The sequence below is a fragment of the Megalobrama amblycephala genome, linkage group LG1, assembly GCF_018812025.1.
Source record: "Megalobrama amblycephala isolate DHTTF-2021 linkage group LG1, ASM1881202v1, whole genome shotgun sequence".
Classification (NCBI taxonomy): domain Eukaryota; kingdom Metazoa; phylum Chordata; class Actinopteri; order Cypriniformes; family Xenocyprididae; genus Megalobrama; species Megalobrama amblycephala.
Window position 1 is genome coordinate 3948072 of NC_063044.1, and position 16799 is coordinate 3964870.

The 16799-nt window shown below is 38.2% G+C and overlaps 1 protein-coding gene across 1 annotated transcript in view; it reads left to right on the forward strand.

The window, feature by feature from the left end:
* Positions 1 to 16799, forward strand: part of LOC125250441 (potassium channel subfamily T member 2) — a 96393-nt gene that overhangs the window by 74076 nt on the left and 5518 nt on the right. Inside the window, exons 15-25 of the mRNA XM_048163018.1 lie at positions 5696 to 5804; positions 8401 to 8457; positions 9292 to 9444; positions 9530 to 9771; positions 11143 to 11461; positions 11762 to 11867; positions 11973 to 12145; positions 12558 to 12629; positions 14243 to 14377; positions 14455 to 14566; positions 14664 to 14765. Coding sequence (XP_048018975.1) covers positions 5696 to 5804; positions 8401 to 8457; positions 9292 to 9444; positions 9530 to 9771; positions 11143 to 11461; positions 11762 to 11867; positions 11973 to 12145; positions 12558 to 12629; positions 14243 to 14377; positions 14455 to 14566; positions 14664 to 14765 — 1580 coding nt within the window. The remainder of the gene's footprint in view (positions 1 to 5695; positions 5805 to 8400; positions 8458 to 9291; positions 9445 to 9529; positions 9772 to 11142; positions 11462 to 11761; positions 11868 to 11972; positions 12146 to 12557; positions 12630 to 14242; positions 14378 to 14454; positions 14567 to 14663; positions 14766 to 16799) is intronic.

Here is a 16799-nt window from a genome sequence, read left to right on the forward strand (position 1 = left end):
GTTCACAGAATGAGCACAATCTCTCACTGCTGCGCTCCTCCAACGGGGACAAAACCAGCTTTAGAGAAAAAAGGAATCTAGAAACACAATTATCGCAGTGCTCTTGCCTGCTGTGCTGCGTCCCCGCTTCAGTCGAGGTCAGTGTGTGCTTTCTGAGGTTGCTGCAAATGAGGAAGTTAGTGGAGGAGGAGATGAAGTGGTCGAACAGAAAGGGCCTGTATGAGGAGGAACCGAGGTCTTTAATTCACCGTTTGATCTTTATGAGTGAATGTGCATCTTCAAGTGCTGCCTGCAGTACTCCAGCCTGACATGGAGAATGATTCAAAGAACAAGCCCTATTTAGTTATTTATTTATGAAGTTACAATGATGGAAAGAAAAAGATATTGTTTAAATAATAACAGACCAAACAAAAAAGTACGAGCCTTATTAATTACTGATTAAAGTGTAAATTTGCCAATTTTCACCCCGCTTTGTATTGCTACAGCGTCGTTAGTATATGTAAATGAACAGTGTTCACTCTTTCTCTGTTATCTGGACCGAGAAATTCATGTTTATTTGTCAGCAAACGTCTTCCGGATAACACACAAATTGTCTCGATTATGTTCAGTTAGTTTCACTGTCATGGGCTTTAGTTTGTTTATCATCTGTTTCCTGTTTCTTTTGTTCTAGTTTTCCCACCAGTCATCTGTTACCATGTTCATTTAATTATCACAGCTGATCATTATTGAGTTTGTTATCGCTGAGTAATTAAGTTCCTCATTTCCTTTCTGTCTGGTATCGTTGGTGTTTGATATTCACTCGTTCTCGAGTTATTTACTTTTTCACTATTTTGAAACTCTTAACCTGCCTTCGTCTTCATCATCTTTGGAGTTTAGATGTGACAGAAATGCAGCTCCAGGTGTAAGCAGCCAAGTCTATTACTTAAAGCAGCTGAGGGATGCTAGATGGTGCTTGTTAAAGGATTAGTCCACTTTCAAATAAAATTTTCCTGATAATGTACTCAACCCCATGTCATCCAAGATGTTCATGTCTTTCTTTCATCAGTCGAAAATAAATGAAGGTGTTTGATGAAAACATTCCAGGATTTTTCTCCTTATAGTGGACTTCAATGGCCTCCAAACGGTTGAAGGTCAAAATTACAGTTTCAGTGCAGCTTCAAAGGGCTTTAAATGATACCAGACGAGGAATAAGGGTCTTATCTAGAGAAACGATTGGTCATTTTTGAAAAAAAATACATCTGTATATGCTTTATATATACAAATGATCGTCTTACACGTGCTTCCGCTTTCTGTATTTTTCAAAAAGCTTACGCCGTATGTCCTACTCCTTCCCTATTCTACTTACGGAACGAACGCAGCACCAGTTCTGTTTTTTCCGTAAGTAGAATAGGGAACGCGTAGGACATACAGCGCGAGCTTTTTGAAGAATACAGAAGTGCGGAAGCACGTGTAAGACGATCATTTGTATATATGAAGTATATACAGTTGTATTTTTTTCGAAAATGACCGATCGTTTCTCTAGATAAGACACTTATTCCTCGTCTGGTATCGTTTAAAGCCCTTTGAAGCTGCACTGAAACTGTAATTTTGACCTTCAACCATTTGGTGCCCATTGAAGTCCACTATATGGAGAATAATCCTGGAATGTTTTCATCAAAAACCTTAATTTCTTTTCGACTGACGAAAGAAAGACATGAACATCTTGGATGACATGGGGGTGAGTAAATTATCAGGAAAATTTTATTTGAAAGTGGACTAATCCTTTAATGGACGCGCATGCCCGGGTTATTATTCACTGCAATGTCCTCACACAAGTTAATATGTTCACAGTCGTAGATGTATTTTACTATGACTAGAATTAAAGGGTTAGTTCACCCAAAAATGAAAATTCTGTCATTAATTACTCACCCTTATGTCGTTCCACACCCGTAAGACCTTTTGACATTCCTAAAACACTTTGTTTGTGCTCATTCAGTTTGAAATGTTGACTACAAACACAGGTTTTTCAGATTTTCCGTCACTGTGTTTGTTCCCTCCATATTTGCGATTCTTTGCAGCCTTTAGCCGCTGCCTACAACAATACACTGGATCCTTCACTGGAAACCAAAAGTAACTCGCTTCCGCTAAACGCACACAGGAATAATACAAGTCGACTCCATTATGACTAAAAGTTTGCTAAGGAGTATTTTCTACTCAAGCAAGGCAGTATCTCATAAGCGTATCCATAGAAGTCTGGTAGGAGTGGCCTTGGATGGCAACATGCACAGTGGATTATGGGTGTTGAAGTTTTCCTACCTATTTGACAAAAGAGAAGACAACAGCCTTTTTTCTTCAGTCAAGTAGTACCGATTTAAAAAATGTTTTTACCCTTTTAACACTAATAATTAGAATCACAGCAGAACAAATAAGTAGAATTTGCACATGGGGGTTAAATGGGGGGCATAAATAAAAATGAGTTGTATATATTGCACTTAGTAGAACTGTTTGCAATATGTACAATTCATATAATATATATATATATATATATTCATATATCATTTAACCCTCATGAGCAAAATATAAAAAAAATCTTTAATCATATATCTATTTTAGAAATGACAATAACAAACAGTAAATACTTAGAAATAGACAAAGCATTGTTTATTAAAACAATATTATGTAAATAACATTAGAAAACAATAACAAAAATGTTGACAGCAGCAGAAGATAAAAACACAAAACAGAAAATAAACAACAAATAGACAAAACTTGTCTAGCAAAACAATATAATGTGAATAATAACACTTTAACAAAACAAAATATTTATTTATAGAAAATACTATAAAGATCAGTGAATACAAAAAATAAAACAATGTCTAGCAAAAGTAAAAAACAAAATTAATTGAAAATCACTTTGTTTTATGTTAGGCAAAAACATAATAAAAACACAAAACAATAATTAAACATTAAATAGACATTAAGCAATGCATGTAAAACCATAAAAAAGACACTACAAAAACTAAAAAAAAAAACAAAAGCCTAGTTTGGTCAAATAACACTTTAATTTTAGCTTCAAAGCTGAAATTTTGCTAAACTGTTCCACAGAGAACAATCAGTCCTACACCTGATTCTCCTCATTTCACAATGTTACCTTCAATTCTTCTTCGTGCCTTTGCCTACGCATTTCTCTGAATTGACTCTGGTTATTCAAACAACTGGAGCATTCTTCTATCCTTGGGCAAGTAGCATGTTTGAATAGATGTCATTACAATCCAGCTATGGTTGTGTGCGGGTTTTTCTGGCCTGTTGTATAAAAGACTATTCCTATCAAAAACTGCAGCACACATTCCACATTGTTTGTGCAACACTAAACGTGGTTTGTAATTTCTCAAATCCATTCTGAGAGAAAACATAACATTGTACATAATAAATCCCGACCATACACGGTTAACTCATCCACCCTAATAAAGCAATAATGACTCTGCCACTTCCCTCTCAATTAGACAAAACAAAGAGAAGCAGAAAACAACAGGATGGGGAAACTGTCTGCACTCCTATCGTTTATTTCCGATCAGAAGCCTGCTGTGAGGAACACAGGTTTTTTAATAAGCTACCTAGCCTAGAGGTGATGTCTATGTCCTCTGATGAACAAAAAGAAAGAAAGAAAAAAAACTCCAAAACAACCAAAAATAGACCAAAGGAAAAAGGACAGAGAGAGTGCAAAAGAGACAATCCTCAGAGGAGCAACAAGTCCTTTGTCTTTTTTGTTTGTTTGCTTTGAGAGTTTTTTTCCCCCTATTATATTTTGTCTTCAGTCCAAGCCTGCATTGAATTGAATTAAATGGTATAAAAGTAGCCAAAATGCACGACTGGAGTCAATGTTTTCCCCAATGCTAATGTGATTTTATTGACTCATTTTCCTAATTAGCAAAATTAGTAAATGTGTTTTCACTCACAGCTAACAAGCCACATGAAAATTGTGCTCCATCCGCGAGACAGTCATTAGTGCCATGCCTGCTATTTTTCCTCCGGATGAATGCATCATTTATTTTTTTTTTCCAACACTACTATATATACACTTAAGTATTCAAAAACATCCTCTTTTGCCCTCATTTTTTTTCTAAGCTGTTTTTCTGTGGTTTTTTTTTTTTTTCTGGTACTTTAGCTGGCATTTAAATGGCAGTGGAGGTCTTAACCTGATGTGTGCTCACTCATCTGTGTTGATGGTGTTTAAGGGGGCAGCTGTTTTGAGCAGGGGAGTTAAAGGAGCATGAGATCTCAGACGTCGCCTTATTTCACACTCTGTTAATGGCATCCTGAGGCTCTGACCCCTGCGATATGTGTCTTTGAAATCAATGGCAGGGAATTGAGATGTGCAAATGGGTTAGCAATACTAATCAGAAGGAATGAGAGTTTCAATTAATGTTATGGCAGGATTGCCTTTCTGTACATTATATTAGCAGGGTTCCCATGGTCAGATACTAAAACAGTTTGATTTGATTTGCAGGCTTGGTAAAGTCAAGGAAATTTATATATTATCATTAAAAAAAAAATAAAAAAATTGGGGTCCTTTTTTTTGGTTGAAAGAATACTTTTATTCAAGCTAGGAATTTTTTTTTTTTTAAAATTGTATCATAGTTTTCACAAAAATACTGTTTTCAAAATTAGCCATGTTTCTATCCACCTATTTTTTTGCGCATTTTGGGATATTGCATTTAAAATAAAATAAAAATGCTGGATGGAAATGCCAAGATGTGCATATATTCAAAAAAAACTAATTTGCTCAATTGAGGTGGATGTTCTTTTTTTTCCAATAAGAAGACATGAACATAAACTACAATGGAAACACATTTACCGAATAAATTTCTCGATGTGCTACAACAATCTCACGTGACTTTGCCTCAACAGTGGCTGTGATTGGATAACTGGACTAACCAGCAGACCAATTGCATCCGTATCTCAGATGGTAGTTTGATCATTCTGAAAAATGAGAATGATTTGGTTTAATTCCCTCCCAGAAGTGTCTCACATGATTGCATTCCCAAACACCAGCATCCGAACACAAGATAACATAACAGCATTTCGTCTGCGCACTCTGTGATGCAAGTCATTTATGATGTATTAAAAAAGAGCCTCAGTGGCTTTCCCAATTGCAGCAACTTCCATTTTTATTACTGATATTTTGTGCCAATTTCCCAGGAAGTGACGATTTGGCTCTCTTCAACACGAGATGGAAATACTGCTTTATTTGCAAATGTTTTATGCAAAATTCAGCTTTGATCATAAGTATGAATAAATTACAATAGAAAACATTTTAAATTGTTATATTTGTTTTTTCACAATATTACTGTTTTTATCAAATAAATGCAGCCTTGATGAGCATAAGAGATTTCTTTCAGAAAAATCTTACTGGCCCAAAAATTTTGAATGATAGTGTATAGTGGTTTTGATTATGATCTTTATGATTGACTTTAAAAAATGCTTTTAAAAAAACAGAATCTAGAAAATTTTGCCCCATAGACACTGATCGTGCATTACACAATTTTTACTTGTTTATACAAATGGAGTTCGGAGGGAAGAATTAAATTATTTTCTCTGGTAATCAATACAATGTCAATATAGCTTAGATTATATTGAACATTCCTTCATAATGAAAATGCATTCCTTGACACAAAAATCTAATAATTAATATTTCTCCTGTGTGTTTATTTTGCAGACCATGTGGTTTGTGAGGAAGAGTTTAAGTACGCCATGTTGGCCCTCAACTGTGTGTGTCCTGCCACTTCCACCCTGATCACTTTATTGATTCACTCCTCTAGAGGACAGTGAGTATAAATCGTCCCTCTCATACTTACTTCTAGTAGCCAGACTTTTGACTACAGCATTAAATCTAGTCAGATTGTAGCTTGTGAAATAAAGGTATGGTCACAGTTATCGTTGCTCAGTGAAATTTTGCTTGCAAAATCCAGTAATTTAAATATAAATCTGTGCGATTTGAGTTGTGCGTGAGAGTTAAAGATTTTCCCACACAGATTTCACTCATTTTCAAGTTGGTCATGAGAATTTGCTGCATTGAACAACAGAAAGCTGCTTGGTTTTGTAGAAGACTTTCCCGTACCCACCTGACTTCAGTTAAACCAAGTATCCCCAACACCTGCAATATTATCCTCAGGTGACTCCCACTCTGACCGCGGTTGTTGACGCCTAAGTGTAGCTACTCTGACCACATAAAATGCCTAAGAATTATACTTACCTGACCGCATCAGAACCCTGCCTAAGAGTCTCACTTTGAGTCGAATGACATCTGTCCCTTTTGAACACTATCACTTGGGAAAAAGGTCTCTAGTGTTCTCTAACTCGCTGCACAGCAAAACCCAGACAGACTCCAGCAGGTGCCCTTGAATGCTTTAATCGCAGCCGGGAGAGTTCTCATAACATTCAGAGAATCTCACCAGCAAAGAAGGATACAGCAGTTTTTATAGGATTCAGGTACATCAAAATAACAGGGAAACAACACAGAACACCAAAATAAGAGTACATAACTGTGATAGTAGTCCCCCCTCCTAGAAGGTGCATCTTTGAGCTGTAACTAATAATCCAACAGTAGAGGGAAGGGGGCTTTGGAGGAGGGCACGGAGCCAGGATAGAGGTCAGGAGGAGCCAGTAGAGAGAGATATCACGGCAGAGCAGACTGCGGGAGGAGCCAGGGTGTAGCTTTGGTTGAAGGTCTGGGTGGAATTTGGGGACTGACTGACTGAGGCTGAGCCGAAAGTGATGGAGACCCAGGCTGAGCTGAGAGGCCGATACACCAGGGCAACATCCATGGCCCGGAAGCCCAAGGTGGAGGCACCAGCTTGTGGGACTGAGTCGGAGACAGGGGCTCGGCAGACCAGGGCAACGACAGTGGGAGTGAGGCTCACGGGGAAGCCGAGGGAAAGAGAAGCCCAGTGGAGCTGAAGGGGTGGAGGGTCAAGGTGCAGCCAGAGACCCGGAAGTCCATGGCGGAGGCAGAGCGACAACCGACTGAGGCTGAGCGAGAGGGACGGAGGAGTCCTAGGGCTGAAGGACCATGGTAGAGCCACAGGGAGTGCAGAGCCGGGTGGAGCCAACGGCCTGACAGGCCGATGTGGAGTCATGGGCCTGGAGGACCAAGGTGTAGCTGGGGAATCTGGATGATCGTGCTGAGCTGGTGATCAGAAAGCCTGAGGCGAAGCCGAAGGAGTTAGCGGTGGGGGCAAAGTCAAGGAGCTGGATGACATCAGTGGAGCCGGCTGATCCAGGGGACTAGACGGAACCAGCAAAGGAGATGGGACCAGGAAGTCGGGCAGGAAGGAAGGTCTCCAGACAGGACTGGAGCATCCAGACAGCCATACGGGACCAGCTGGAAAGATGTCGAATCGAGGCTGGGGACTCAGAAGGGAACTGGATCCACGGACCACAGTTCGATAAGGCAGTGGTCTGCTCCTGGCTCTGGGATGGACTGGGCAGCACACCTCGACTCCGGGAAGACCCAGGTGGAAGGCTGTAGTGTGTGGTCAGTGGTAGACGTGGACTCAGGCTTCTTCTCTGCCTCGCAAATGGTGATACGGGAACCGCTGTGCAGCAACACCCACCCCAGGTACTCCGCCAAAGTCCTCCACTCACGGAGGAGGAGAGGCAGTGCTGGTAATTCCTTTTCACTAGGAATATTTTGATCCAGGAAATTGTTAGAAGAACACAAGGAAATATTGCATTACATACAGACAATAACAGACAGAGGACTGAACTGAACAGGGAGTAAATCAGAAACCAAGGAAACCGAAACTGAGCAGGGAAACAGGAACTAAGGGAAACAAAACAGAACATCAAAATAACCACGGTCCATAATGTGACAGAGATATAAACTTAATTGTAATTATCTTTTTAATTTTTTTTTTTATTCTGTGGCTACAAACTGTCACTTAACTGCCACCAGGAAGACTCCACCACAAAACACATCACTGTTTACAAACATCAAAAAAAAATTAACTTCACTACACTACAGTATTTATGCCTGCAAAATTTTGCTGACAGTTCGCTAATGTGATCACACCTTTAGACAGGAAGAGATCTTTTGACTAACATTGAAAGTGACCAGCCACATTTGTTTGCATTTTAATCTGCAATAATATGTATTTTTGAGGGTAATACGTCAATAAAAATGTCTCTGTTTGATTCTCTGTTAAAAGACATTGGTGGCATTTATAATGTAGAATGGATGTGAATTTGCTCTTTTGAATATATTTACACAAAGATGATGCCTGAAATAGAACACAACTGTAGATCATGTGCTTGTGCTGCTTCACAGATCTCTCTGCATCCGTGAGATGAAGAGTGAATGTACAGCGTTCTCATTCACTGAACCATCAGCTTGTGTTTAACTGTTGCATTTTTTATTATCAGAACAGCATCTTCAGAGGCCTTCAAGCAGCGAGCCGGTGCCTTCCAGCCACTCAACAGGTCAGACCCGCCGACTGTAAAATATTGACGCATACACATCGATACACACAGCGGCAAAGATCCCATAAACTGTGAATTTATCTCTGTGTCATGCATCCTTGTTTCTTCACCTCCTCCATCTTAGCACTCCTCCACTCCCTCTGGTTCTCACCTCCCCTACATCTTCCCATTCGCAGGGATGTCAAAAACACATCAAGCAGTTTTTATTTTCTCTGCCCATCTGTAAGATAGTGTTTTCCCAAGCTGAACTGCAAGCTGTGAAAAACATTTAAAGGACATGTCAAAGGATGAGTTCACTTAAATATATTAAATTTTGTCATCTTTATTCACACACTCATGGGTGATTTCCTTTATTTCCTTTATTTTGTGGCGCACAATGAAAGAAATTTTGAAGCACATCCTTACTGCTCTTTCCATACAACTAAACTGGGCAGTGATTTATGCCGTCAAGCTCCAAATTGGACAAAAAGTACATGAGAGAACATCAATATAACTACACAAATAAGTACTGCATTATATTAATTAAATGCAGGTACTTACAGTACTATAGGGTTAAAGTAGGGTTAAATTTTAAACCACTCAATTTAAACCAAATGATTACTTCCACAATCTCTTTATGATCTTTTTGAAGTGTCAAATTGGAGGAACAAAAAGCTCTCAGGTTTTATTAAAATGTCCTCTTTTGTGTTTCAAAGATGAATAAAAGTCTTATGAAAGTCAACATGAAGATGAGTAAATGACAAAATTTTCATTTTTGAGTGAACTATCTTTTAAATTGTTAGGAATAAGATGTAAAACCATTCTGAAAAGATCATCAATGTCTATCTGTCACAGGGAAGGTGGTGCTGGCTCCGTCGACCAATGGCAGCTCACCTACAGGCGCTGCGCGGCCAATGAGGTGCATCACATCCGGCTGGAAGAGAGCAAATTTTTTGGAGAATATCAGGGAAAGAGTTTCACCTTTGCCTCCTTTCACGCACATAAGAAGTAAGCCTCTGGGTTAAGCTCCAGTGAATCAGTTTGTTTTAATTCCAGTATGCGCTCACAATAACACTGTTAACCATTCTGGCAGATACGGGGTGTGTCTGATCGGGGTGCGCAGGATGGACACAGCCAACATCCTCTTGAACCCTGGACCCTGCCACATCATGGGTGCCTCCGACACCTGTTTCTACATCAACATCTCCAAAGAGGAGAACTCAGCCTTTGTCAGGGGCCACAGAGAGCCAGTGAGGGGCGAATCCAGAGGGGTCCCGCAGACAATCTACCATGGGCTCACTCGCCTACCAGTGCACAGCATTATAGCCAGCATGGGTTAGTTTGTTAACTCAAATCTTTGAAAAATAATATATATATATATATATATATATATATATATATATATTATTACACAGACATGTGTATGGAAATAGAAATTCACCCAATCTATTTTCTAAATGCATGTTATAGATCTTATTGTGAATGATTCATCCATGCATGTGTTTAATTTTTTGGATTTATTTTGACCTCGTAATATTTCATCAAAATGTCGTAACTGGATCTTCCAGACTTCTCTGTGGTGACCTATGCAGGACTTCTCCAATCATTTAGCCCGTTTAAACTCCGCCTCTTTTTGTATTCAGATCTGCCTCCATCCAATCAACAACCAATGCATAAAATTAAGTCCCAATCCTACTTTTTTTTCTTTTTTTCCATAATCCGTTTCACCTACATGAACGTCACAATATGGACAAAAAGATCTTTCACAACTTCAGTTTCATCATGACTTTAATAATTAATTTATTCAAATTGAATCTGAACTATAAATAATTAAAATCCAAAGTTCCAAAGTTTAAAATATTTTTATTTTATCCACTTAAGTCTTAGTACTTTAATGTTTTCTTCTTCTTCTTCTTCTTCTTCTTCTTCTTCTTCTTCTTCTTCTTCTTCTTATTATTATTATTATTATTAGTTTATTACATTATGTTACTGTGCAATAGTATAGTAGTTATATATCTTAAATGAGTGTGATCTTGGTTATCATGATTAATAATATTGATCAGGCAATAAATTTCATTGTATGAAAACGTTCTGAAGATATAAATTATAGTATGTCTGTCTAAATAAAGCCATTATGTATTAGTATAATGTCATGTATTCTGTGCTGCTCACAGTTCAGTAAATTCATTAACTTTTAATATTTTACTGTGGATGTGAGATGGATGTAGGCCTTCATATAGACAGTAAAAGAGAAACATGCTTTGATTATTGACAAACAATTGACTACAGTTTCATAGGTTTTTCAGCTAACAAAATGTCTCATTTTAGTACAATATCACCATCTAGTGAAAAGCACTGGAACTCATGAATCATCTGTCATCTTGGCCTTCAGTGGTTTGATTAAAGGTGCTTTAAGAGATTGGAGCCGATCTGCTAATTTCCACCATTTTTTCAACTACACACTTGAAGCCGATCTGCTAATTTCCACCATTTTTTCAGCTTTCCAAAACTCCATCCTCCTGAGCAAGTAATTACATTTTCATGAAATATTACCAAGACCAACATTTTTTTATTATTCAGAATAATTGAACTGATGAATCATGAACAGTAAGACTAGAAATGTGCATTAATAAAGCAAATTCAGTCGGTTTAGATTTCATGTAGTCTTTAACCTCTAACTCGTGAATCTCTTTTTTCCTGTAACAGGCACGGTAGCCATAGACCTTCAGGACTCGAGTGACAGCAGTCCAGAGGGCACGGGCCCAGCGGCTCTGGGCAGTGGGACTGTAAATAGGACCGGGTCCAGGACAGAAGGGGGTGGCTGTAACACTCTAGCGCTACCCGCCATGGGTGGCTCAGCGGAGGAGAGGAGGCACAGCATAGCCCCTGTCCTGGAGGTGGTGGACAGGGTGCACAGCCCCACGTTTGACCTGCTGGGGGACCAATCAGAGGATGAGGGAGGAGAGGAGGGGAAGGAGGAAGAGGGGGAAGAGCAGAAAGGCCCGTGGTGGGGAGCACACTGCGAGTGAGTATTCAACACTCAACATCTCGCAACCAGTTCATATGTATTTTACGAGGTGGCTAATTCGTACGAATTCGTATGACCTCACTTGTACGAATTCACATGATTTGTCTAAATACCAGTGACGGGTAGGTTCAGGGGCGGGGTTAGGGGTAGGTTTTTCATATGAATTTGGCAACTCATAAAATAAGTACGATTTGGCAAAAAGAGTTTTTTTTTTTTCAATAATGTTATGACCCCAAACGTTCGAATGGTAGAGTTGATGTTTGTATGAGCTGTTTGTGCACTTGATTTCCCACACAGATGGGTTAAAGGCTACCCACTAAACTCTCCATACATCGGCAGCTCTCCCGCCCTCTGCCACCTTCTGCAAGAGAAAATGCCATTTTGCTGTCTGCGCCTGGATAAGGCGAGTGTCTGGCTTTCTCCAAATCATTTATATCACACAGTTCACAGACACATATTATCTACACCCCTCTCAGCACAAGATCCTAACAGCAGATTGCTTTCTCAGGCTTGTCATCATATGCCCTATGAGGATGCTCGTTCGTACGGCTTTAAAAACAAACTGATCATCGTGTCCGCAGAAAGTGCTGGAAACGGCCTCTATAACTTCATAGTTCCGCTGCGGGCGTATTACCGGCCCAGGAAGGAGCTCAACCCCATTGTTTTGCTACTGGAGAATGTGTGAGTGTCTTAAAAACAGTAACACTAAGAAATACTCAAGCCTTTAGATACCATCCATCCCTTGTTTTTCACAGCACTGATCACCTTGCTGTATTTATTATAACATAATCATTGTTTCTCCTGTAACAGAAAACTAATGTGGGGAGATTCATTGTCATATAATTCAATCAAATGTAATAAAACTCTGAGTCATCTTGTTTTTTCCTGATTGGATGTACACTGGAGAGCAGCTGCAGGCTGGATTTCATTATTTAGATGCCCTGGAGCAGGGCGAAGCTGTGTTATTTTTATAGACATTGGGTCAGTTTTGTAAAATACTTGGAAAGTGACATCAGAGACATTTGTAATTCAGTTTCCATGTTTTGTTGCACCACCTCAGATTCTCAACATCTCTCTCTGTGCTTTTTGCTAGACCTGAGGCAGACTTCTTGGAGGCCATCTGCTGGTTTCCTATGGTCTATTACACAGTGGGCTCCATCGACAAGTAAGAGAAGCTTTACCTCATATTCACATATGTATTGTGCAACGTTTAATTATGGTTATTGAATATGAGTGCTGACAGAATGTCAGTCTGTGGCTGTGCATTAGTGAAGGGTATATTTTTAGTAACACTTTCTGTAGGTTACATCAGTTACTCATCAGTAGGTGGTGACAAGTGCCTTCATGCGTCACTAAAGCATTAATTTGCCAATTCATTCAAATAAACTGACTCATTCAGGAAATAAACAAGTGGTAGCCTTCATTAGTAGGTCATTAAAACATTAATTCAGCCAATTCGTTCAAACACAAAGTTTCATTCAGAAACATAATGACTGTATTCATGTGTGAATCATTAAATAAGTCATTCAACCGATTTGTTCAAGCACACTTCTTCCTTCTGAATCAAACAAGTGACTGTCTTCATGAGTGAGTCATTCAATCATTCAACCGATTCAATCAATTCATTCAGGAACAACAAGTGACTGTCTTTATGAGTGAGTCATTGAATCATTCACTCAAATGATTCATTCAAATACAATGATTCATTTAGGAACAAACAAGTGACTTTTTCTTAAAGGGTTAGTTCATCCAAAAATTCAGTCATTTATTACTCACCCTCATGTCGTTCCACACCCGTAAGACCTTCGTTCATCTTCGGAACACAAATTAAGATATTTTTGATAAAATCTGATGGCTCAGTAAGGCCTGCATCACTAGCAATAACACTCCCTTTTTCAATTTTTCAAAGCTACTAAAAACATATTTAAAACAGTTAATGTGACTACAGTGGTTCGACCTTAATATTATAAAGCAACGAGAATACTTTTTGTGTGCCAAAAATAACAAAATATTTATTCAACAATATCTAGTGATGGGCGATTTCAAAACATTTCTTCATGAAGCTTCAAAGCTTTATTAGGGTGAGTAATTAATGACATAATTTTTATATTTGGGTGAACTAACCCTTTAAGATTGAGTTACTGAATAATTCACTCAACCATTTCATTCAAACCCACTGATTCATTCAGGAACAAACAAGTGACTTGGTGTGTTCGACTTGAAGCGGCGCTGTGTAGATCAATCGGTGTATAACATGAAAGTACAGCGAGAGCGATATTCAGTCTTTATGAGTGAGTCATTGAATCATTCACTCAACCTATTAATTCAAATACATTGAGAAACACCACTGCTGTGTGTTGCATCAAATACCTACAACACTATGTATTTACTATTTATTTACTTATGTTATTCTGGAAAATTCCCACATTTATTGCTAATGAGTTTGAGTTATGTTTAGGTTTTGGAATTAGGGTGAGGATTAGGGGTTACTGTTTTGGGTTAATGGTTACAGATAGGGGTAAAGATAACAGTGTAACTTCTACTGTTAATTAAGTGCAAGTACTTTAAATGTAATTACAAAGCACCAACATGTATCTTTATAATAAGTAAATTGTATCAAACGGTTAAGTACAAAGTAGTTAAGGCCACCTAATATAAAGTGTGATTAAAATACCTGTTCATCTGTTTGGGTTCTTTGGTTTCTTTCAATTCTGTACAGCTAAAGTCTATCTGTTTGTGTCATTTTACTGATCTTGTCCCTGAACGCTATGTGTGTAGTTTGGATAGTCTTCTGCGTTGTGGCGTAACGTTTGCTGACACCATGGTTGTGGTGGACAAAGAGAGCTCCATGATTGCTGAGGAGGATTACATGGCTGATGCCAAGACCATAGTTAATGTTCAGACACTCTTCAGGTAGGTCCTTCCACATGTGTGTCTTTCTGCTTGATCCATTGGGGAACTTGACACTCTCTCCTCACTATTTCTCAAAGGCTTTTTCCAGCTCTCAGTATCATAACTGAACTCACCCACCCAGCCAACATGCGTTTCATGCAGTTCAAAGTGAAAGACCACTATTCTCTAGCTCTTTCTAAACTGGAAAAGGTGAGACATAAATGCAATACAATATAAATTGCATTTATATTTTCTAAACAGTCCAAAATAACCTGATCTCTAACTCTTATCTCCATTTGTGCTGTAGAAAGAGAGAGAGAGAGGCTCTAACCTGGTGTTCATGTTCAGATTACCGTTTGCAGCTGGGAAGGTGTTTAGTGTCAGTATGTTAGACACTCTGCTGTATCAGGTAACCATAAAGTGATCCTCCCATGACTGAACTGCTGTATTTTTCTGTCTTTCATTATGATAATAAATAGTTTAAACCATAAAGGGGCATTCATTATGTGTGGAAAACCATGACAGAAATTGTCATCATACTGGGTGAGTTTGATTCATGATATGATATGTTGTACACTGCTACAATTCATATACAAATGCATTTCTCTCTATTCCTTGTCAAATTACAGTCGTATAATGAGTTAAGCTGCCTTTTCACTATTTAAAGGTGCCCTAGAATTGAAAATTGAATTTACTTTGGCATAGTTAAATAATTAGAGTTCTGTACATGGAAATGACATACAGTGAGTCTCAAACACCATTGTTTCCTCCTTCTTATGTAAATTTGATTTGTGCAAAAGACCTCTGAAAAACAGGCGAATCTCAACATAACACCGACTGTGATGCAACAGTCGGGATCATTAATATGTATGCCTCCAACTTTTGCATATGCCAGCCCATGTCCAAGCAAGCAAGGACAATAGCGAAAAATGGCAGATGGAGCAATAATAACTGACATGATCCATAATAATATGATATTTGTCTTCCTAAATGTTTCATTAGCATGTTGCTAATGTACTGTTAAATGTGGTTAAAGTTACCATAGTTTCTTGCTGTATTCACGGAGACAAGAGCCGTCGCTATTTTCATTTTTAAACACTTGCAGTCTGTATAATTCATAAACACAACTTTATTCTTTATAAATATCTCCAACAGTGTGTAATGTTAGCGTTAGCCCCATTAACTTACTATCAAACTCATTCAGAATCAAATGTAAACATCCAAATAAATACTATACTTACATGATCTGATATGCTGCATGACGAACACTTTGTAAAGATGCATTTCGAAGGTTATATTAGCTGTGTGAACTTTGTTTACGCAATGTATTATAGAGTTGCAAGCTTAGGGGACGCACGCTGAATCGGTGCATATTTAATTATGCCCCAAAATAGGCACTTAAAAAATTTAATGATTAAAAATCTATGGGGAATTTTGAGCTGAAACTTAACAGACACATTCAGGGGACACCTTAGACTTATATTACATCTTGTGAAAAAGGGTTCTAGGGCACCTTTAAGACAAACATCAGGCCGAAGTAATTCATTTTCAACAGAGCCATATATGTATGTGTAATTTTTGGGTCAGATTTGAGCTTTGTTGCCTTAAAATAAAAAACTTTTTTGACATGGTTGCAAGTTAAAAAATTATAATTTATTGTTTTAATTAAACCTTTTGAGTTGCAAACATTTTTTTTAAGGTCTGTTGACATGATAATTTAGATCATTACATTAACTTAATATTGTCTGTAATTTAAACTCAAATTTCTGTGTTAATTAGTGTTTTTAAAATATTAGGTTGTAGTAACCTGAAAATTGTACCAGTGACAAGTAATATCTTACTTGTTCGTTAATTATACATGTTAAATAAGTTATGTTAGCATGTGCCATGATAGCTGTTGATTTGAACTGAAATAGATAAGATTAATTGGTTCCAGGGCTACAACTCTCGTAGTTAAAGCGACTTAATTTTTTTGAGTAAAATTTGTGTTTATGTAACAAATTATTACGTTCCTCTAACTCAGTGTAGCTTGTTGGTTGAACATACAATAAATTCACTCAAAGTTGTCATAACTCTAAAAAATTGATGCAAACTTTTTTGTTGTTGTTGTTATTTTTTAGAGTGTATTTTGGTAAAATGCATTTTAATTCTATTAGACCTTTCCTCTGCATTTGACACGATCTCTCACAGTATTCTCTATTCACGACTCTCTGCTCTTGGTATCTCTGAAACTGCCCTATTCTGGTTTACTTCCTACCTGTCTGACTGTCAGCATTATATCTCTACAAGTCCACTACTGCCCGTGTCTCACGCGGTGTTCCCCAGGGTTCTGTTCTTGGGCCTTTAATCTTCATATCTGCACATATATTTGAAACACATATTTGCAGAGTCATTATGTCTGATTTAATCTTGTGTGTGTGTGTGTGTGTGTGTGTGTGTGTGT